This window comes from Mesoplodon bidens (genome assembly GCF_964165515.1).
Source record: "Mesoplodon bidens genome assembly, chromosome: 2".
Lineage (NCBI taxonomy): Eukaryota > Metazoa > Chordata > Mammalia > Artiodactyla > Ziphiidae > Mesoplodon > Mesoplodon bidens.
In genome coordinates this window covers 21,550,974-21,574,992 of record NC_138177.1, presented here as the reverse complement: position 1 = coordinate 21,574,992, position 24,019 = coordinate 21,550,974, and the positions used below count along the sequence as shown (strand labels likewise).

The 24,019-nt window shown below is 44.0% G+C and overlaps 1 protein-coding gene across 3 annotated transcripts in view; it reads left to right on the top strand.

Moving 5' to 3' along the window:
- Positions 1-24,019, top strand: part of TP53BP2 (tumor protein p53 binding protein 2) — a 192,825-nt gene that overhangs the window by 149,853 nt on the left and 18,953 nt on the right. For all 3 annotated transcript variants that reach the window (XM_081218912.1, XM_081218910.1, XM_081218911.1), the window contains 8 exons: positions 6,130-6,277; positions 11,632-11,745; positions 15,527-15,609; positions 19,020-19,121; positions 21,195-21,369; positions 22,578-22,759; positions 23,117-23,281; positions 23,664-23,892. In XM_081218912.1, the coding sequence (XP_081075038.1) occupies positions 6,130-6,277; positions 11,632-11,745; positions 15,527-15,609; positions 19,020-19,121; positions 21,195-21,369; positions 22,578-22,759; positions 23,117-23,281; positions 23,664-23,892 (1,198 nt within the window). The remainder of the gene's footprint in view (positions 1-6,129; positions 6,278-11,631; positions 11,746-15,526; positions 15,610-19,019; positions 19,122-21,194; positions 21,370-22,577; positions 22,760-23,116; positions 23,282-23,663; positions 23,893-24,019) is intronic.

Here is a 24,019-nt window from a genome sequence, read left to right as displayed (position 1 = left end):
CTTGACTGGATCATTCCATCCATTAAAGCGTCCTGTAAAAACTCCACGTTGAAATCAAGAAGAAACAAAGCACCCCTTTTACTCTGTCTTCTTCCATCTGTGGCTCCATTTTTTCCGTCTTTCTGTTCTGAGTCTCTGCATCCTTCCCTCAGGTTCTCAGCCTGTCTCAACCAGGCCTTCAGCCTCATTCCTCAGACAGCGCTGGTCAAGGCGCCCAGCAGCCTCCATCTTGCCGAGCCTGGGGACCAGTCCTCAGCCCTCACTTCTGAGATCTCTAAGCTTCATCTGAAACACTGTCTTTACTTGGTCTCTGGTACTCCACACTCCTTTGGGTTTCTTTCTGTTTTTTTTATGGATGGACCTTTCCCAGTCCTTTGCTGGATCCTTGTTCTCTGTGGGACTTCTGGACGAGACCCCTGACTTGTGGGCCCTTCCCCGGCCTGTTCCTCCTTCCTCATCTCAGGAAGTCACACTACTCTTAACTCCGTTTCTTAGACACCAAATCCACGTTCACTCTTAATTTCTCTCTACGCTCACATCCCGTATTCTGTCCGTTAAGCAAGTCTTGCTGGCTCTGCTTCAAAATAGAACCCCAATCCAGCCATTTTTCACTACCTTTGCTGTTACCTGCAATCTGTGCTACCATTATATCTCATTTTATGTGCTACATTTCCTCTTAATTGGTCTTCCATGCCTGTCCCCCTGTAGTCTATTCATATAGTAGCCAGAGTGATTTTTAAAAAAATGACATAAAAATGACTTCAATACCCTGTTCAGAATCCTCCAGTGACTTCTTTTTTTTTTTTTTAAATTGAGATATGATTTACGTACCACCATTTTGAAGTATCCAATTCAGTGGTTTTTAGTGTGTTTACAAGATGGTACAACCATCACCACTAATTCCAGAACATTCTCATCACCCCAGAAAGAAGCCCTGTACCTCTGAGCAGTCACTCCCCCAGCCCTGGCAACCACTAATCTACTTTTTGTCTCTAATGATTTGCCTCCAATGGTCTCTTAGATTAAAATCCAAATTCCCTGCTCTGGCCTTTCAACAATGGTTCTCAGCTTGTGGTTTCCAGAGCAGCAGTATCAGCATCACATGGCAGCTCGTTAGAAATGCAGCATCTCAGTCCCCATCCTAGATCTACTGAATCAGAAACTCTGAAGGTGGGACCTAGCCATCCATAGTTAAAGACCCTCTCTCCGCACCACATCTTGAGGACCAGTGGCCTCTAAGGTCTTGCATCATCTGGCCTCTTTGAATTGATCTCCTATAATCCTTTCCTCTTGCTCTCTCTACAGTGACCTTCCTCTTCCACAAATGTGGCAAACTTGATTCCTCCTCAGGACCTTTACATTTGCTCTTCCCTCTGCTTGGGATATTCTTTTCCTATATCTTGTGTTCTTATTCTGTTTAGATTGTGGCTCAAGGACACTCTCTAACCACACAGAGGTTGAAGTAATTGAGTTTGAGCATGGAGAGGAGGACCAGCTTTTGCTGGCCTGTCCTCTACCCTGCTTTATGCCCCAGGAGGTTGACTTCTATAAACCACGTGAATGGCCTCCCTTGCCGTCCGACTCCTAGTTGGGTTTTTCCAGTGGGGAGTGGTAGGATGGATGATAGAAGAAATGGGGAGCCAGGTTGGGGTATTTATTCCTCTGGGCTGGCTGAGTCCTGTCCACACAGCGTGCTCGCTCGCTCTCTCTTGAATTTTGTGCTGTGTGCTATAATAACTATGTAGTAAAGATGATTTCTACATTAGAACTTAAACCATAAAATAGACGGCCTATAGGGAATTCCCTGGTGGTCCAGTAGTTAGGGCTCAGTGCTCTCCCTGCCGAGGCCCCGTGTTTGATCCCTGGTTGGGGAACTAAAATCCCACAAGCTGGGCGGTGTGGCAAAAAGAAAAAAACAAAAATAGATGGCCTATATATCTTTCATGAATGAAAAGAATGTTGAAGCAGAAGTAGGAGGACGTAGCATGATGTCAGCTTGAAGACATGAGGCGAGGAAACTAATTTCTGTCAGTGCGTGTAGCTGTGCTGTGTACTATCTGCTCTAACATCTGTCAGTACCCGAGGGAACACTTACTCTGAAAATAAATCAGAGGTGAACCTGTCAGGTGCAGTAACAGCTACTGGACGTATTCATTCATAAACACATGCTTAGTGTGTGCTTGTCACAGACCAGGCACAGATCAAGGGGCCGAGGATATTGCATGGAACAGAAAAAACCCTGGACTTCGTGGAGCTTATGTTCTCGCAGGGAAGACAGATATTAAAAGCAAGTGAAATAAATACAGTATATGGTATGATGGTCACTGTGCCAAGGAGAGACAGCGGAGAAACACGCGTGTGTGCACGCGTGAGCACGGTGGTGGGATTTTAGGCAGGATGGCCAGGGAAGGCCTCTCTGGGAAGGCAGTGTTGGAGTATAAAGACCCGGGGAGATGGGGGGGCAGGCCGTGCTGGCACACAGGGAAGAACATTTGTCGGGGAAGGTCATCAGGAAGGCATGACTGCAGGTTTGACCTGCAAGCTGGACCCCGGCTTGGAGGCCGTGCACCTGCTTTCCTGTCCTTAGAATGTGCGCTCCGCCTGCCTTCCCCCGAGCTCGAAGCTGCCCAAGGACGCAGCCTGGAGACTGAACCCAGTTAAAGCCTCTCCATAAGCTTTTTTTTTTTTAATTTATTTTATTTATTTATTTTTGGCTGCATTGGTTTTTCATTGCTGCGCATGGGCTTTTCTCTGGTTGCCGCGAGCGGAGGCTACTCTTCATTGCGGTGCGCGGGCTTCTCATTGTGGTGGCTTCTCGTTGCGGAGCACGGGCTCTAGGCACAAGGGCTTCAGTAGTTTTGGCACGTGGGCTCAGCAGTTGTGGCTCACAGGCTCTAGAGCATAGGCTCAGTAGTTGTGGCACACGGGCTTAGTTGCTCTGCGGCATGTGGGATCTTCCCAGACCAGGGCTCGCACCCGTGTCCCCTGCATTGGCAGGCGGATTCTTAATCACTGCGCCACCAGGGAAGTGCCCCCTCATTAGCTTTTTGTGTGTGTGTGTGTGCGGTACGTGGGCCTCTCACTATTGTGGCCTCTCCCGTTGCAGAGCACAGGCTTCAGACGCACAGGCTCAGCGGCCATGGCTCACGGGCCCAGCCGCTCCGCTGCATGTGGGATCTTCCCAGCCTGGGGCACGAACCCATGTCCCCTGCATCAGCAGACGGACTTTCAACCACTGCGCCACCAGGGAAGCCCCCTCATTAGCTTTTAACGCTCTTAAATTTAAACACCTTCATCCAGATTTTTCTTTTTGTCCTTAGTGAGAGGATCGTTTGAATAAGGTGCTGTTGTCTTATGTAATAGCCTTTTATTTGTTGATACAGTATGTTTCGTATATATACTGTATATTAAATATGTCTGTAATTTAATAAATGCCTCTAGGTCTCATATTTACAAAGAAAACAGTTACTATGTTTGAAGTGTTGAACTTCAAAGGAAGTATTGGTGTGGGTTGGGAATATTGAGGAGGAGTACTGTTTAATACTAAAGTGTAAATTATTTATCTCTCTCGTTAAATGCACTGTATATGTATTCAAAGCAGCAGCAGGGTGGAAACCTGTGTTCATTTTGTGTAACAGTTTGGAAGTGTCCACTAAGTTGAGGCCTAGAACTATGTATCTATCTTTATGTAGCACAGTTTATCAGAATGTGAAGAACCTGATAACAGTTAGCGTGAAAGCTTCTGAGCTCATCCTGGCAAATTCTAGTTTTGACTTTATATATTTTACTGTTTCAACATTATCCACTTAAACTTTTTTTTCTGGGCTACCCTCTAGCTGTAATGGGTACCCTTCTCATGTTTTCTAGTTTTGGGAGTTACTTTCTATGCTACACATGTTTATGTGAGTTAAAGAGTTTTGGTTGCAGGAAGTGGAGACTTGGCTTACCTTAAGAAATCATGGTTTTAGTGCAGGGAGGAGGTGGGAAGCCCCCGGGGGCCGAGCCTGCTGACCCAGTGGGCCGTCTTCTCTTGCACATGTCGTCTTCTCCCCTTACTTGGACCGGATCCTTGAGGCACCCAGTCTGCTTTCTAGCCAGTTTCCATCATAGTTTCCATGAGGCACTGCCTTCCCCCTCCTTCCCCCCCGCCCAAAAGAAGAGCCTAATGCATCTGTCTCCCCTCTGGGGTAATGGGCAGTGAGGTTTGAGCTGGATGGGAAGCTATGTGGCTGACTGTTGGCAGGTGCTACGGCTGTCGTATGGTGTCCTTGTGTCAGTGTGATCACAGTGCAGATCCTACTCATTCTGCTTTGTTAGAGCCTTGAAACCCCAATTGCCCCCAGTGTTTGGCATAGTCTCATTAATTATTTTTACAGAATGTATAATGGCCCATCAAGTTCATGTTTCACAGGCTTTGTATTCTCTTTGATTAGAGTTATTTTCACAGAATAAATTCTCACAGTGGGATTATGCTTTCAAGTTGTCTGGTTTTTTTGTTTGTTTATTGTTTTGTTTTATCCTGATACACACTAATCTTCCCGGCATAGGCCCCCACTCAGTGAGTGAGCATGGGAGTGTGCTGACTTGCATTGCCGCCATCAATTTGTTTGTTGATTCACTCAGTTTCTTCAGTACTGGGAGTTAACAACAGTTTTTTTGTTTGGGTTATTTTTGGTTATTTAATAGGTATGAAAACTTGTATTCCTTTTTTTAATTGTCATGCATTTTTATTTATTTTTTTAAAACTTGAATTCTTTAGTAGCAGTGTCTTTAAGATGCAGTATTGGGCTTCCCTGGTGGCACACTGGTTAAGAATCCGCCTGCCAATGTAGGGGACACGGGTTTGAGCCCTGGCCCGGGAAGATCGCACATGCCATGGAGCAACTAAGCCTGTGTGCCACAACTACTGAGCCTGAGCTCTAGAGCCCACAAGGCACAACTACTGAGCCCATATGCCACAACCCATATGCCACAACTACTGAAGCCCGCGCACCTAGAGCCTGTGCTCCACAACAAGAGAAGCCACGACAATGAGAAGCTCGTGCACCACAACGAAGAGTAGCTCCTGCTCACTGCAACTAGCGAAAGCCTGCACGCAGCAATGAAGACCCCACAATAAATAAATAAATAAATTTATATAAATAAATAAAACTCAATAGCACTCTTTCTCTCAATAAAAGTAGATACTGCATCTTTTCTTTTTTTCTTTTTTTTGCAGTACATGGGCCTCTCACTGTTGTGGCCTCTCCCGTTGTGAGTCCCGTTGCGGAGCACAGGCTCCGGACACGCAGGCTCAGTGGCCATGGCTCACGGGCCCAGCCGCTCTGCGGCATGTGGGATCTTCCCGGACCGGGACACGAACCCGCGTCCCCTGCATCGGCAGGCGGACTCTCAACCACTGCGCCACCAGGGAAGCCCTGCATCTTTTCTTTTTCATAAAAAAAGACATCCTCACCCTCAGAAGCAACACATGTTTTGTTCTTATGTATCCTTCCCAAAAGAGGCTTTGCATAAATGTGTGTGTGTGTGTGTGTGTGTGTGTGTGTGTGTGTGTGTGTGTGAGAGAGAGAGAGAGAGAGAGAGAGAGAGAGAGAGAGAGAGAGAGAGAGAGATCATCATCCCCTGATCATCTTCACCGGATTGATAAGAAGATCTATTTGTAGTATGGGTCTGGCACATCATACAAAGAACTACATAAGTATTTGGTAAACAAATAACATGAATAAAATGTCAGAGGAAGACTCTTTTTGTCCGTACCACAGGGCATGTGGGATCCCTGACCAGGCATTGAACCCACGTCCCCTTCATTGGAAACACGTAGTCTTAACCACTTGACCGCCAGGGAATTCCCAGAGGAAAACTTAATACGACCTTTTGTGTGCACTGATTTGACTGTGCTCCGGGGATCCCCAAGGGCTCTGCAGGCGCTGCCAGGAGAGGGGGGCCGGTGTCCATCGGCCAAGCTCCAGGCCCCTCCCTTCCTCAGGCCAGGGAACAGCCAGACGGTTCTGTTGTGCATTTGCACTCCGACTGAGACCATCTGGGGAAAGGAATCCGAGGTGAGTAAAAAGTGACCAGCACCAGTGTAGACAGTACTGATCACTGTTGTGTTTCTCCTTTTGTTTCCAGATGTTTCTTACCGTGTACCTCAGCAACAATGAGCAGCACTTCACGGAAGTCCCAGTTACTCCGGAAACCATCTGCAGAGATGTGGTGGATCTTTGCAAAGAGCCTGGCGAGAGCGATTGCCACCTGGCTGAAGTGTGGTGCGGCTCCGGTATGTGTGCTTCGGTCGTGCCGTCTTTCATTATCGTCGGTTTTAGACGAGGCGCTGTGTGCCACACGCATTTATCTGTGGAGAAACTGCAGACTAGGGTGTCCATCAGAGATAGTGTTCTCAGTCCAGTTCTGTTGCGACCTACAAAGTCTTTTTGCTGTTTTCTTTTTCTGCAAGACACCGTAGACACTCCAGTATAAAAGGTCAAAAGATAGGCAGCTGATACACAGGGTGGAAGCTTCTGGGGTGTTATGGCAAAATGTGTAGTGCTCACAAGTGTTTCTTGTATGTTTAAGCTGTACTTGATTAGGAATTTGAGGCGTCCTGATTGTTTTGCCCTCTCTGAGGTTTTGTAGGTTTTTCGGGAAAGCTCTTCGGTGTTGAGTTACTGTGGTGGCAGGAGACATAGGCATTATTTTAAGCCTTGACACCAGCCCCCTTACTTAGTTCTTTGGAGCCCTGAAATGGGACAGCCTGGTTTCTTTTTGGCCCCTTAGGAGTTTGTAGATGCGGGAATAAGTTTTCATGATTTCTGCTTTGTTTCTGTACAGCCTGGGTGAGCTCCCACTGTTTCCTTTTTCTCCCCTGGGGGTGCAGTGTCCCAGCACAAGTTTCCCACTGTGTTCATTGCATTCACACCGTTGATGGTATGTGACTCCAGCTGAGCGTCCGCTGCTTCCCAGGCCGCTCCTCTTACTCATCTTCCGTTGACTTCCCTGCAGCTGCGTGTTCAGGAAGGTCTTCTGCACTCTCCCCGAATTGCTTACTTCACACAGGAGCTAGATTAGACCATTCCCATAAAGAAACCCAAGTGATCCTTTTTAAATAAAAATCTGATAGTTCAACTTTCCTGTTTAAACTCTTTGATGGCTTTCTCTTCTACTTAGAATAAAATCCAGGGTCTTGATCGGAGATTGTGAGGTCTTTGATGTCATCTGGTACCATTTTCCTCCTTGCCTGCCTCCTGCAGCTTTTTTTATTCCTGGATAAACAACGCTCTTTCCCGCCTTAGAGCCAGTGGCACCAGCTGTTCCCTCTGCCTCTATTGTTCTCCCTCCAGGTTTTGTCATTGCTGGTTCCCTCTGGTCATTTGGATTGCAGCTAAAACATTGCCTCCTCAGAGATGCTTCTCCCGAGCTTCCTACTAAAGCAGGCATGAGGTTCTCTGTTATACAGGTCCATCCTGATTTGATCCTCTGCATGAGATGTCTTTTTTGTGTGTGTGTTTGTTAGTTTATTGCCTCTTTAATCCCCATAGCCTCACACACATGCACAAGAATGTAAACTCCCTAAGAGCAGAGACCTGCTTGTCTTGTTCCTTGCTGCACCCCAGCTCAGAGGGAGTGCTTGATAAATATTTACTGAATGAATAAATGAGCTTCTAGTTGCTTTGGTGGCCTCCTTGCATTCTGCAAATTACTTTCCCAAGATGATTGAAACCACACATTGTGAGCTTCCTCGGTTTCCTTCCTCTGTACTTACCTCAGGTTTCTCTGCATGTGTGCCTACCCTTCTGGCTGATTTTCTTAGAGTAAGAAGTGTTCTTTCTCTTTGCCAAGGCTCACTCTCTGAGTTGAAACTTTTTTTTTTTTCTGGGAGCCTGGCATGGTCTCCTTGTTTTTGATTAGTGATGGAATTCTTTTATTTATTTTAATAAATTTATTTATTTATGGCTGCGTTGGGTCTTCGTTGCTGCTCTCAGGCTTTCTCTAGTTGTGGTGAGCGGGGGCTACTCTTCATTGTGGTGCACAGACTTCTCATTGCGGTGGCTTCTCTTGTGGAGCATGGGCTCTAGGCACGTGGGCTTCAGTAGTTGTGGCACACAGACTCAGTAGTTGTGGCTTGCAGGTTCTAGAGCACAGGCTTAGTTGTGGCGCACAGTGTCACAACTGTGACACAACTGTGGTGCACAGTTGCTCCGTGGCATGTGAGATCTTCCTGGACCAGGGCTCGAACCCGTGTCTCCTTCATTGGCAGGCGGATTCCTAACCACTGCGCCACCAGGGAAATCCCGTGAATTTTTAAAAAATTAATTAATTATTTATTTATTTGATTGTGCCGGTCTTAGTTGCGGCAGGTGGGCTCCTTAGTTGCAGCACGTGGGCTCTTTAGTTGTGGCTCGCCAGCTCCTTAGTTGTGCCACATGAATTCTTAGTTGTGGCATGCGTGTGGGATCTAGTTCTCTGACCAGGGATTGAACCCGGGCCCCCTGTGTTGGGAGTGCAGAGTCTTATCCACTGCACCATCAGGGAAGTCCCCTGCGAATTTTTTTTAAGTGTCTTATTGAACAGCTGTTTTTTCCCTTACTGATGTGAAATGTCACTTTGAATTCTAGTTAAATCTTATATGAAGTTATGTTTCTTTAGTTAGTTACTTTTATTGTTTTCTTCTAGTTTTATGATAAGACCAAATAGTTTTTTTTTTTGTTTGTTTTGTTTTTTTGCGATACGCGGGCCTCTCACTGCTGTGGCCTCTCCCGTTGCGGAGCACAGGCTCCGGATGCGCAGGCTCAGTGGCCATGGCTCACGGGCCTAGCCGCTCCGCGGCATGTGGGATCTTCCCAGACCGGGGCATGAACCCGTGTCCCCTGCATCGCCAGGCGGACTCTCAACCACTGAGCCACCAGGGAAGCCCGGACCAAATAGTTTTAATTACTATAGTTTTATAAAAGGTTTGGTATTGTAAGGCAGGTGCTTATTTCATTGTTATCCTGTAGTATTCTTGTGTATTTTCTTTTTCAGATATGTTTTAGAATTACCTTGAAATGTTCTATGAAAAATTCTTTGGGGCTTTTGATTGCTTACAGTGAATTCATAATTCATTTGAGGGTTGTTTGTATGGTGTGATTAAGATCAAGGTCTTAGGTATCAAAATCTTGTCTCTTTCATTTACTAGCTTTATAACTTCAGACAAGGTACTTAATCTTTGTAGTCCTCAAGTGTTTTCCCTGCAGAATTGGGATAATAACTGAATCTATTGCACAGGATTGTGTGAGAATCCCCGGAGCTGACATTTGAAGGGGGTTTAGCATAGCCCCTGTTAGCATAACATTTAATGTTAGCTCTCAGCAAGTAATAGCTGTTATGTTTTCAACTCCTCCTTTTTTGCTATAAATTGTTCAAGGTGCCCCATTTTAAAAATAGTACATTTGGACTTCCCTGGTGGTACAGTGGTTAAGAATCCGCCTGCCAGTGCAGGAAACATGGGTTTGAGCCCTGGTCCGGGATGTGCCCCATTTTAAAAATAGTACATTTGGACTTCCCTGGTGGTACAGTGGTTAAGAATCCGCCTGCCAGTGCAGGAAACATGGGTTTGAGCCCTGGTCCGGGAAGATCCCACGTGCCATGGAGCAGCTAAGCCAGTGCGCCACAACTACTGAGCCGGCGCTCTAGAGCCCATGAGCCACAATTACTGAGCCCGTGTGCCACAACTACTGAAGCCCGCGTGCCTAGAGCCTGTGCTCCGCAACAAGAGAAGCCACCGCAATGAGAAGCCCGTGCACCGCTCGCCGCAACTAGAGAAAGCCCGCGTGCAGCAACAAAGACCCAAAGCGGCCAAAAATAAATCAATGAATAAATAAAATTAAAAAAAAATAAAAATAGTAAATTTGTTGTTCCACTTTGTTAGCTTCTCAAGTTTCCTATTTCCTTTAACTGACAGTCTTTCAAAATATGTAGCTATTATTTGCCATCTCCATTTCCTTACTCCCCACTCATTTGTTTGCTAAGAGAACATTTCTTGGATTCCTATAGTGTACTAGGAACTGTGCTTGATTGTGAGGAATAGATGAAAGTGTCCTGCCTTCAAGTAAAAGCTGGGATCAGCAGACATCATACAGTGCGATGACTGCAGGAATAGATGGATATGCTCCATCTGCAGAAGGAGAAAAGGGTGCTGGGGACAGTTCTCAATGCTAGGAATGGCTTGTTCAAAGTCACATAGGCACGGATGCCAGGACAAGGGGATTGGTGTGGTCAGAGCATGGGGTGAATAGGCGGCTTTGAGACTCTTTGAAGTGTATTTCAGCGTTTGCTGGCCTAAGCCTGATTTTTTGTCATCATAGGCCATCAGGACCTTAGCTCCTAGACCTTGTAAGATGATCCAACCCAGCGTGGACTGGAAGTTGGAAGTTACTTCACTTCCTTTGAATTCCCTCTTTGCTTATGGAACCTGGGGATTTCACTTCTTTTGAAATAAAGTGTGTGTGTGTGTGTGTGTGTGTGTGTGTGTGTGTGGTTTTGGTTTTTTTGTGAGGAGGTGGAGGGTCTGCTGAGAGTTTCTTTTGGGAGGGTGTCTACTCAGCTATGGGTGTTTCCTTTTGGGGGGGGTCTTAGTTAGAATCTCCCCGGTTTAGAGGAGAGGGGTATCTATGTCAACTCAGTATGTCAAGAACCAGAGCTGTATTTCGTTGCAACCGAGCAGATTAAGTTCAGGGGTTAGTTCACAGAATTGGCTCCTGAACCCTTGGCTGCTCCATTCTCTGCCCGTGTTGTTTATTTAAGGTACTCAGATAGTGTCTTTGATTACTGACAAGTGCATTGAGTTTTCTTAGGCTGTTTCAACTTTCTTATATTAAAAATTATATCGACGTTACCGAAGTTCTTTGGTTTTAAACAGTTGCATCCTCAGACAGTATATTTGGTTTTTATATCCAGATCCCTTAAGATTGGAAGATTTTTTGAGGGGAGCTTAAGATATCTGGTTTCTCCTAAAGTTCCCATTTATTAGGGTATTCAGCTATGCCCTTCTTTTTGTCTCTAGAAAAGTTCTGACAACTGGCTGTCTCACTGGAGGAAGGGCCAAAGAAGCATATTTTCAGGGCAGTAAAGAGGCTTTTGTTTGGAAATGCACGTGTCTGATTTTTTTTTAACGTAGTTTATAAAATTGTAATTAAAAAAAAACCAATAGACAGTAAGACTACACTATTTAGAAAGCTGTTTTTTAATGTTTCATTTGTATACTTAGAGAATCATAGAGCCATTAGAGTTAGAAGGGACCTCAGAGACTGTCCTGTGGAATAGATGACAGGAGCTTTGGAACCCGCAGAGCTTCCCAGCCTGCCTATGGTTAGTGAGGGGCCACTGAATTAGACTCCTGAGCTCCAGCTAGCGGCCCGGATCCAGTCCTCACCCCCAGTACTCCACCCACGTTTGACCCTGATTATATGGGTGGAAAGTTGGTGATGTTTCATTTTCTAAGGGTTCTTTAAAAAAAAAAAAAAGATGTAAGATGCTAAGTAACTTCTGCGTTCAGAATGCATAATTTGCATGAAGGACAGACAGTAAATGTTATGTTCGTCTTTCTTTTTACCTGCAGATAACATGATTTGTACCTCATTTATTCGTTTCTTTTAGAACGTCCAGTTGCCGATAATGAGCGAATGTTTGATGTCCTGCAACGGTTTGGAAGTCAGAGGAGTGAAGTTCGGTTCTTCCTTCGCCATGAACGCCCCCCAGGCAGGGACGTTGGTAGGTAGCATCCTATCAATCATAATAAAGATCTGAAGTTTTATTTCATGCTCGGGTGTAGCACGTGATCAGGAGCCAGGTAATTTGGGGGGTAAGTGAGAGGTAAGGAAGTGGGAACAGCGAGAATAGACAGCTCTTCTAAGCCCTGACTGGGGGGTGGGGAGAAAGGGGTGTGGTTCTGTTTGTTCTGTTTTCTTGGAAGATGGGAAAAGTTTGGTGACAGTTTTTAATGTGGGCGGGAAGGAAAGAGTCAGTAGAGTAGCGGGTTGAAGTACAAGAAGGAGGCTCGATGGGCAAGTCAGCCAGTGGGAGGTGGGGGGGGAGGGTCTCTCTTCCATTATTTATTTATTTTTAAAATTTATTTTTAACATCTTTATTGGAGTATAATTGCTCTGCAGTGGTGTGTTAGTTTCTGCTTTATAACAAAGTGAATCAGCTATACATATACATATGTCCCCATATCTCCTCCCTCTTGCGTCTCCCTCCCTCTCACCCTCCCTATCCCACCCCTCTAGGTGGTCACAAAGCACCGAGCTGATCTCCCTTTGCTATGTGGCTGCTTCCCCCTAGCTCTCTATTTTACATTTGGTAGTGTGTATATGTCCATGCCACTCTCTCACTTCGTCCCAACTTACCCTTCCCCCTCCCCGTGTCCTCAAGTCCGTTCTCTAAGTCTACGTCTTTATTCTCTCTTCCATTTTAACCGGGTGGAAGGGAAACTTTGCAGAGGCAGGTAAATGTGATCTCCCTATGGGAGCAGTGGGAGGGGCTTCTCATCTGAGAACATTTGTCTTCTCTGAGATAGGAGGCACAGCCTTGTGAAAGTGATGGTCGGAGCCATGGTGGAGAACAGGAGAGAGTGCTGCTAGGGGACCAGGGTCCCCTGGAGGCCAGTTGAGACTGGAGACCAGGAGACCATGGGTGATTTTTTCCCCAGTGATGCTCTGCAGCCCAGAAGGTTGTAAGAGGAGATGGTTGGATTGACCCAAGGTTGGGGTTTGGCCAGACCAGTTCAGTGGAGTCAGTGGGACAGGGAAGAAGAGGATGTTGGTGAGATGACGTCTAAGCTGGGTGGGGACGGAGTGAAGGCAGAGGGGCTGCAGGGCAAGAGCAGACCAGTGCTAAGGAACTGCACGTCTCAGATGCCTGCACAGGTGCAGTGAGAGGAAATTACGGTCAAAAAGCAGAAAGTCTGACTTGAACGTTTCAGGGGTAGAGCACGTCTAGGTGACGCGGTCCTGCACCGGGCCGTGAAATGATCCTGCATTAGAGAGGAGGTAGGAGGCCACGCATCCGACAGGTGAGCTTTTGGATGGTGAGGTCATCCAGCAGGAAGGCAGGACTTGGAGTGGGGAGAACAGGGGGGTCAGGCGGTCACATCTGCGGTGACTGAGGGTTGTGACCAGAGTTTATAGATGACAGCGAGGAGAGGGTAGAAGGTAATACATGAAGGTGGAGAAATAGTGGGCTGAAAGCAGCCCTAGACATCGGACACAGCCATCCCTGTGACCCTGGAGGTCTCACAGGACATGGGAGAAAAGGCAGTTTCAGGTCTGAGATCTGTGGGGAAGCTTTGTTCTCAGTGGGAAACCACTGGTCGGAGCAGGATTGCTAGGTGTTTCTAAAAATGTTGGAACTTTTAAAATGGAAGGTTTGTGACTTCAGTATATATATAGTTCTTGGGAGTAAGAATGTCGGTAACAGAGGTTAATTATTAGATGTCACAGAATCTCAGTTTTATTCCTTTAGTACAAATGTCCACATGGTACCCAGCAATTAGACATTCAGACCGTGGGGGACCCCAGAATTGACTTAGTCTGGCCTCTTACTCTACAGATGAGAAAGGCTGATTGATACTCAGGGGTTAAATGACTTGTCAGAGGCCACGTCCCTAGAGGCATAGGCAGGAGTGGAACCTGAGTCACCTCAGCCAGGCTGGCTCACAGGCCTTTCAGTGTCTCTGGTGTCTGTAATTTTATTTTAAATAAGCATGCTTTTTTTTTTCCCTAAAGCGGCCTTCTTTTTTGTGGTTTTAAGTTGACATCTGCATCTTATTTTTATTTTGTTCTTTATTTACGTTACTGCATACATCTTCTTTTAGTAAATTAGATGAATTTTCCCCGTTCATCTACTAGTTCAAATATCTTTCTCTATCGTACCGGGTAAATTATTAAACAGCCTCTCAATAGTGCAGTACGCAGTTTCAGTGTGTCTGTAATGTGAGAAATATAATCTGAAGATAAAGACGCTGTTTTCACATTGTCGCAAAACACCAGTGCCACATAGTGTCTAAACTGGGATAAAACAGGATTGCTGTTCAGTGTCAGCCTTTGTGGTGTAGACGTCTAGATTACAGATTAGGAGACTGTTACTATATTCTTTTTCCAGTTTAACTAGGACCTGTGACCCAGAATGTATATGACATTAATTTTAAAGCTCTTGCTTTTTACTCTGATTATGTAACTGAACATGCCAAGGAGAAACTGGCGGAGTGCTCCTTCTTTGAGGCAGCAAAGAAAGCAGTTATTCCTAAGTGATAGATTTTTTTTTCTTCTACGGAAATATTGTCACAGGTTACCTGAGCTGTTTTGTCAGAGAATTGAACAGTATTTAAAAATAAAGCTAACTCATTGGAGTTAGATGTAAGCGTGGTACGTGGCCCTGAGGATAGACATATTTATTTACTGGAAATTTGTGCTAAGCTTCCAGGCAGGTACAATAGAGGTTTGATTCAAAAGAAATTTTAATCTAAAACCTCTTGGGAGATAATTTAATAAATTTTCTAACTTCTGGGAAGTACTGGTTTAAGCTTAATTTCACATATTTAAGAAATTCTCTTTGATATTGTTTCTTATAATTTATCAGTTTAAGACTATTTTCCCTTCATGATGCTTTAAGTGGTACTGAGAGACCCATATATTTGGGCTTGAAAACTTCTTTTTAGCCAAAAAAGCAGAATGCACAGTGTTTTCCAATTAGTACTTCCCCAAGCTAAGAACATGGAAATTTTTTTACTTAAATAAATGGGGAAGTACTTGATAATACTTCAGAATTACCGCAAAATGACCAAATGTTCGAAATGCCACTTGTTCTGTTTTCAGTTGCTTCCTTCCCGTGTAAGGTACAGACTCTTTAACGAGTACAAGGATGGGTTGATTTAATTTTCACTTTTATTTCTTTTTTTTTTCTTTTTTTTGCGGTATGCGGGCCTCTCACTGTTGTGGCCTCTCCCTCTGCGGAGCACAGGCTCCGGACGCGCAGGCTCAGTGGCCATGGCTCACGGGCCCAGCCGCTCCGCGGCATGTGGGATCTTCGCGGACCGGGGCACAAACCCGTGTCCCCTGCATTGGCAGGCGGACTCTCAACCACTGCGCCACCAGGGAAGCCCTCACTTTTATTTCTTTCAATGAAACAATTCCCAATTTCACTGCTGAGTAGCTAAATAGAGAACTGGGAGGAGCCACTTAAGCAAACGGTGTGAATGACCCATAATCAGAAGTACATATATTTTCTTAACTTTGCCTCCTGTGCTATCTGATTCATGGGAATGGTTAGCATGTGACATTTTCTAGTGCTGACTATTGATTCACCGTTCCAAGTAAGGTTTTCCAGAATAGGCTGAATTACGAGACCTTAACTTCATTGCTACTAGAAATCATTTTGAGTATATTTTCAACTTAAAATATCAGAGAGCATTAACAACAGAACTGAGAAATGAACTGGGACTTAAACTATCTGTCAACTCTAGTGTTAATGCCTGCTTTCTGAATTTTGTGCCTAGTGAGCGGACCAAGGTCTCAGGATCCAAGTTTAAAAAGAAATGGTGTAAAAGTTCCAGGTGAACATCGAAGAAAGGAGAATGGCGTAAGTGATCATTGTTACCCATGCCGTGTATGGACCACAGTGATACTGCTTTTTTAACCTTTAACTCTCATTCACTGTTACTTTTTTTTTCAGTGGGTTATTAAGGATGACCCTTTTTAAAAGGCTTATTTTAAATTTATTTCTTCAAAACGGTTAATTTTAATGATCTCCACGTGGCTGTCGAAAGAATTCAAATGCTGAATATACCATAAATTCAGAACAAAACAAATGTTGAGCAGGTTGGAGGAAGTGTCTGTTTTTTTGCTGATTTTATTTGTTGCCGTCATCGTTTTTAGCGATTAATGATTATTAATACTCTTGCTACTGCATATGAATTTTAGCAGGTATCCTTGGGATTCCTTGTAGGCATTTTCTTTTCAGAGCTTAGAATTTTTAATACTGTTAAGGATTAGCTAAATTACCTCTCTCCAACGTACATTTGCTTCTACTCTGCCTTTCCCCAAATTCTTTGTTTTTCCCCCCCAAATTCTTCCTGTTTCTCTTCTCTGATCTCATATTTATCTTACAGTGAAGAAAGGTTGATACGACGCTAACAAAAATGGCCTCAACCATTAACAGGATTTCAGTGCATCTTGACACAATGTATCTTTCCCTATCGCTGGGTTTTTTATTTCTTATTTATTTTTTCGGCCACGCAGCGTGCGAGATCGTAGTTCCCCGACCAAGGATCGAACCCATGCCCCCTGCACTGGAAACACAGAGTCTTAACCACTGGACTACCAGGGAAGTCCCATCACTGGGTTTTTAAAAGACATCTCGATAGAAGTATAATTGTCATATAATAAACTGCACATATTTCAGGTATACAGTCTGATAAGTTTTGACATATGTGTACACCTGTGAAGCCATTACCATAATCAAGATGATGAACATATCCATCACCCCCTCCCGCCCCAAACGTTTCCTTATGTCCTTCTGTAATCCTTTCCTTCTTGCCTCCCTCCCCATCCTCAGGGAGCTGCTAGGAAGCCTCCGTTCTGTCACTACAAATTAGTTACGTTTTCTAGAATCTAGGGTAAATGGAGCCATCCAGTATGTACTCTTTTTGTCTGAATTTACTCAGGATAATTGTTCTGAGATTAATCCATTTTGCTGTGTGCATCAATAGTTGATTCCTTTTTATGGCTGAGAGAGACTTCATTGTCTGGTTACACCACTCCTTATCCATTTATCTGCTGATGGACATTTGGGTTGTTGCCAGTCACTCCATATCAAGCTACAATGAATATTTGGGTACCCATCTTTGTATGGACATATACTTTTATTTCTCTTGAGTGAATACTTAGGAGTGGAATGGTTGGGTCATTTGGTAGATGTATGTTAACTTTTTTTTTTTTTAACATCTTTATTGGATTATAATTGCTTTACAATGGTGTGTTGTACGTTAACTTTTAAAAGGCTGCCAGAGTGTTTTCCAAAGTGATTGTTTTATTTTACATTCCCCACCAGAGAGTCCTAGTTTTTCCACATCCTTGCCAACATTTGGTGTGGTCAGTTCTTTTCATTTTGGCTGTCTAATAGGTGTGTAGTGGTATTACATTGTGGTTTTATTTTATTTTCTTTTATTTTTTTTGTGGTACGCGGGCCTTTCACTGTTGTGGTCTCTCCTGTTGCGGAGTACAGGCTCCGGACGTGGGCCCAGCCGTTCCGCGGCATGTGGGATCTTCGCGGACCGGGGCACGAACCCGTGTCCCCTGCATCGGCAGGTGGACTCTCAACCACTGTGCCACCAGGGAAGCCCAACATTGTGGTTTTAATTTGTATTTCTCTAATGGCTAATGATGTTGGGTATCTATCATGTGCTTATGTGCCATTTGTGTATTGTCTTTGGTGAAGTATTTGTTCACCTCTTTTGCTTAATTATTTCTTTATTGGGTTGTTTACTTTCTTCTTACTGAGTTTAAGGCTTCTTTATATATTCTGGATCCAAGTTTTTTATTAGATAGATGATTCACAAATATTTTTCCCAGTCTACGACTTGTTCTTAATTTTAATACAGTATAATTGATCAGTTTAGAAGTTTTGTAGTTTTAGATTTCACATCTAAGTTTATGATCCATTTTGCGGTAACATTTGCATACGGTGTGAGAGTTAAAGTTCATTTTGTTTTTCGTATATGGATAGCAGTTGTACAGGCAGTATTTGTTGAAAACACTAAACTTGCTCCACTCAGTTGCTTTTTTTTCTAAAATCAATTACCCCATGTATGTGTGGGTCTATTTTTGTACTCTCTATCCTGTACAATTGATCTGTTTATCTATCATGATGTCAGTAACACACTGCATTGGTTACTGAAACAGGGTAAGTCTTGAAGTCAGGTAGTGTATGTTTTCAACTTCATTCTTTTCAGAGTTTTGGCTGTTGTATGTCCTTTGCACTTCCATATGGAATTTTAGAATTTGGTTGTCAATTTATACAAAAAAAGCCTGCTGGGATTTTGGTTGGGATTCTGTTGACTCTGTAGATCAGTTTGGGAAGAATTGCTGTCTTGACAATATTGAGTTTTTCGGTTCATGAGCACCACTTCGCCATTTATTTAAGTCTTCTCTCTCTCAGCCATGTTTTCAAGTTTTCAGTGTGCAGATCTGGCTCATCTTGTGTTAAATTTATTCCTAAGTGCTTCATGTTTTTTATGCTATTGTTAATGGTACTAAAATAATTTTTTTTTCAGTTTCTGGTTGTTGCTAATATATAGAAATATAATTGATTTTGGCATATTGATGTTTTATCCTGCATTCTTGCTAAATAAATTATTCTGGTAGCTTTTTTGTAGATTCCATAGGATTTTCTTCATAGATGATTGTGTTGTCTTTGTGTAAAGACAGAAAAGGAACTTTTTCATTTTCAATCTGGATACAGTTTATTTCTACTTTTTTGTTCTGTGGCACTGGTTAAACCTCTTAGGACCACGTCCAATGGATGTTTAGAGAGTGGACATCTTGCTTTGTCCCTGATGACCCAATGTATCTTGAATTTTAAAAATTCTAGTGTCATAGTTTTAAAGGGTGTTTTGATGACTGTATTCTAGGTTTGCTGCCAGTGTCCCAGTATCATGTTTAATATGGTCAAACACTGCCTTCCTAATTTAAATTAATTATAGAACGAGGTAATTCCAAATTGTTCCATCTGTGTCACTGACTATTGAAACTAGTTAATTTAAATTTACAACTTAGAAGAGTGTTGGTCTGTATGTTATATACGTTAATAAGTCAATGTGGGGTATTAATATAAAAGTTAATGATTTCTTTAATATTATGGGAGAAAAATGGCTAAATAATTTTGTCATGATTGGTTCAGGTGACACTTATAAATAGGCCTTTGAGGGAGGAATCTCTGTGATCATTTTGTACTAAGTTGGATTGTTTGCATTTTTTTTTTTTTTTTGGTAGGTTAATAGTCCTAGGATGGACCTGACACTTGCAGAACTTCAGGAAATGGCATCTCGCCAGCAACAACAGATTGAGGCCCAGCAACAAATGCTGGCCACTAAGGTAATATCGTGTTTTCAAAGACCTAACAGGCCACTCCTGTTAATGTGTGTGTAAAGCCGTTTACATCCCATCCTCACTAGTAAACCCGTTACCTCATAGATACGTGTTGATACCATCAACCTGAAGGGTACCTGCTTTCTTCTCTTCACTACAGCATTTTGTAGAAACCTTAAATCATCCAGTTGTTCCAGATCTTCCTGACCACCATTCTGATCAGAGTTAACCACGCTATGTTGAGTATCAGTAAAACAGGAACAGCGGAAAGAACCTTTCAGCTTTGCTTGTAGGCACAACTCTGGGCTAACCTTCTCCTGAATCAGTACTACAGCAAGAGGAGCTTGCTGCTCATGCAAACCTGTCCCCACCTGCTGCTTGGCCCTGGTAACAGGCTGCTTACCTTTATCTGGGGACATTCTTTTTTTTTTTTTTTTTTTTTTTTTTACAACTTTATTAGAGTATAATTGCTTTACAATGGTGTGTTAGTTTTTGCTTTATAACAAAGTGAATCAGTTATACATATACATCTGTTCTATCTGGGGACATTCTTCACCCACCACCTAATTCTCATCCTGTCCTTGGACAAAGAAAATATGGGAAGCCTCTCCATTTCTATCAAAACCAGTCTCCCTGCTGCTGCTTCTGCCAGCCATGGGCTTCTAGTCTAAGCTAGATGTTGTCAGACTTTGTCTGTAAAGGGCTGAGACATTTTAGGCTTTGCAGGCTGTGCTGTCTCAGCTCTGCAGTTGTAGCAGGAAAGCAGCCATAGACGAATGGGTGTGGCAGTGTGCCGAGAAGACTTCACTTACAACACGGATAGCAAGCTGGATTTCGCCTGCAGGTCTGCCAGCCCCTGGTCTAAATACCCAGTCTCTGCCGCCGACCAGTCTTTGAGGGACTGTAAGTTCACTTGGGGTGAACAACTTGAGGGTTTGAGTAGCAAGGTCCCCAGCAGGGCTTTGAAGTGATGGCCAGGGATTCTTTAAGGTGGTTCTCAACATGCACGGTGGCCTTCCCTGGAATACTTCCTAGGGTTCCAATGCATCCTTTCTACTTTTGATGCCAGACACCAGCTTTTTCAAAATCATGTGTATCATTGCTTCTCAAACTTTAATACGAATACAAATCACCTAGGGATCTTGTTAAAAATGCATATTTTGATTCAGTACGTGTGGGTTGGAGTCTGACATTTTGCATTTCTAACAGGGTCCCATGTGATGCTGACACAGCATTCCTTGAGTTGCAAGGACATGAATTCAAAGAAAAAGGTTGATTGTTAACAGAATAACTCTCTACCCTCAGGGTCTTATTTTGAAACTATTTCTGTGTTATTTGTATGTTTTAGCCATATTAATCTGTGAAATTTACCCTTGATTATAAATTGTGTGGCTATACTACTCAGTTAAAAATTTTAATATACTAGAAATAAAATTGTAAGTTGCATTATTTTAGTTTTCTAAAGGCATTAAGTAGTTCTTTAGCTCTTTTCTAGGTGTATTGAGTGTGTACTAACTGTGTACAATACTGTTGACAGAGATTTACATTTCACATTGCATTTAATCCTCAGTGTAGCCCTAGGAGGACTAGTGATCATCTCATTTTATAGGTGAAGACAGAGACTTGTGGATTTGGTGAGATTATGTAATTTGCCCAAAGTCTCATAGCTAATAAGTGGCAGAGCTTGGGTTTGAATCCATATTGGACTTCGAAGTGTATCATTTAACAGCTTTCTTTGACTGCCTCCCCCTCTACATGAGCTCCTTCTTAAAATGATAGCCGCAGCTCATGAAAACTAGTTCAAGGATCACTGCTTGCTTGCTGCATAAGGACCACTTGGATAAAAATACTGATTCCTGGATCTTACCCCCTAAGAGGTAGTTTCTACGCTTGGGCCTGGGAGAGTCTGTTTTTCACAAACTCCCCAGGTGGTTCTGATAGCGTGTAGGACAGATGGTGAGACCAGAGCAACGCCACCGGTGTACCTCAGCCTGGGCACCTCAGGGTGTGGTTAGATTAATTGTGGGTTAGTGGTCTGCTGTTTAAAATGACATGTCTGATGATGGCTTATATCTGCAGGAACAGCGCTTAAAGTTTTTGAAACAGCAAGATCAACGTCAACAGCAACAAGCTGCTGAACAGGAGAAGCTTAAGAGGCTCAAAGAAATAGCTGAGAATCAGGAAGCTAAGCTGAAAAAAGTGAGAGCACTTAAAGGCCACGTGGAACAGAAGAGGCTAAGCAACGGGAAACTTGGTGAGTTGCTCCCATTTGGTTTACCTCAGTGCTAAATGCTACAGTGTTAAACTGTTTGGGTGTAAGAAAACGCATTGGTATAAGAAAACACGTTGGTGTAGGAAGTTTATATAAATTTGCAGTAAGTAAGAAGAGTAAGATGAGACTCTGTATGTAGATCAACTTAAAAGGATTTTTTTGGAAAAGTATAATTCACTGCAGTTTTTTTTTTTTTGCGGTACGTGGGCCTCTCACTGTTGTGGCCTCTCCCGTTGCGGAGCACAGGCTCCAGACGTGCAGGCTCAGCGGCCATGGCTCACGGGCCCAGCCGCTCCGTGGCATGTGGGATCTTCCCGGACCGGGGCACGAACCTGTGTCCCCTGCATCGGCAGGCGGACTCTCAACCACTGCGCCACCAGGGAAGCCCTTCACTGCAGTTTTGATGCTGCTGGTTCCCCCTGAATTGAATTCAGCTGTTGAATGTTTTAGACAAGGTTTCCAAGTTCCCTTTGGAAAACATAGTAGTAGTAGTAGTTTCCACCCCCCCATTTATTTATTTATTTATTTTTTGGTTGCACCAGGTCTTAGTTGTAGCAGGTGGGCTCCTTAGTTGCGACTCCAGGGCTCCTTAGTTGTGGCATGCGAACTCTTAGTTGCGGCATGCATGAGGGATCTAGTTCCCTGACCAAGGATGGAACCCAGGCCCCCTGCATTGAAGTCCTCTTTCTTCTATTTTGTGACTGAAAATTTGATGAAGGTAAGGATTTTTATGCATATAATGGCTCCATCTATTAGAATACCTTTTTTTTTTTTTTTTTTTTTTGCGGTACACGGGTCTCTCACTGTTGTGGCCTCTCCCGTTGCGGAGCACAGGCTCCAGACGCGCAGGCTCAGCGGCCGTGACTCACGGGCCCAGCTGCTCTGCGGCATGTGGGATCTTCCTGGACCGGGGCATGAACCCGTGTCCCCTGCATTGGCAGGCGGACTCTCAACCACTGTGCCACCAGGGAAGCCCTACAATACCATTTTAATTAAAATTTTAGTGATTTGATTTAGAGATGTCTGTTTGATTTAGAGGTGCTTATAAAGGAATAGGTTGATTCTAGGACATTTCTGAAAATTTTCTCTACTTTTTATGAGGAAGTTTATGGTACATCCTGGTTGCCCGGAAAGCAGTCCCTTCTCATTTTTCTTTTCAACTGCTGTTGCTTTTCTTGTTCTTACTTTAGTGGAGGAAATTGAACAGATGAATAGTTTGTTCCAGCAAAAGCAGAGGGAGCTCGTTCTGGCTGTGTCAAAAGTAGAGGAACTTACAAGACAGCTAGAGATGCTCAAGAACGGCAGGATTGATGGTCACCATGACAACCAGTCCGCGGTGGCTGAGCTTGACCGGCTGTACAAGGAGCTGCAGGTAAACTGTGGCCGCCTGTGACATTCAGTGGCGCATCCTCTCTAGGACGACAGCATTGTCCACATAAGGGGCAGGAAGTCCTGGATTTCGGCCTCTTTTCCTTAAAGCGGGGAGGAGGAGGAAGACCTAAACCTTGCAGAATCCAGAATAAACTTTATAGTACCTCAAACAGGAAATCTGAGGTGTTCCTTATGACCACAGCTGGTGGTCCAACACTTAATTTTAAACCATGAGATGAGAAGTGTGGGGGGACCTTACATTTTTAGAAATTGTATAATAGCGAGCCATGTGATTATCTGTTTGAGAAATTTTTCTTCCTACTCCTTGGCTACCTTTTATTCCCTTAATTTTGTTCAGTTAAGAAACAAACTGAACCAGGAGCAGAATGCCAAGCTGCAACAACAGAGGGAGTGCTTGAATAAGCGCAATTCAGAAGTGGCGGTCATGGACAAGCGTGTTAATGAGCTCAGGGACCGGCTGTGGAAGAAGAAGGCGGCCCTGCAGCAGAAAGAGAACCTTCCAGTAAGTGTGCTGTTGGCAGGGGGAGGGAGGAGGGGACGACGACCATCCCAGTGAGGTCAGTACTTGGAGCAGCATCTTTAGAATCATTGCTCGGTGCGTCCTCCGGAAAGGGATGGGACCTGTGACTTCTTGAAAGAGAATCCGCTGTTCTTATACTTTTAATATTATCACCTACGGAGCTCTGCTCTGTTTTCTAATTCTTGTAATAAAGTGTGGGTGAGAGTTCACCATGGGGTGTTTTTGTTCGGGGACATCTCTTGTAGATTTGATGGCTAGATCCTGAAAGTGCCGATTTTTAACAAAATTATGAACACGTCACAGGCTTTTCTGAGTCAGATCCAGCCTGACTTGCAATACTAAAGGCTCTGTGCTTTCTCCTAAGGTTTCGTCTGATGGACACCTGCCCCAGCCGGGGGCGTCGGGGCCGAGTCGAGTGGCTGCGGTCGGTCCCTATATCCAGTCGTCAACTATGCCCCGGATTCCCTCGAGGCCTGAGCTTCTGGTGAAGCCAGCCCTGCCCGATGGGCCTGGGGCCATGCAGGCTTCCGAGGGGTCCATGAAAGTCCAGACACTGCCCAACATGAGATCTGGGGCCGCTTCACAAGTGAAAGGTAAAACCAGGCATTTCCAAGTCCTTCCAGGGCTTAGTTGCTCCCGTGCTCACTATGATTTTCCCCCAAGTTTGAGTTATTTATTTATTTGTTTGTTGTTTTTGTACACCTTCCTTTTATTTGTGCT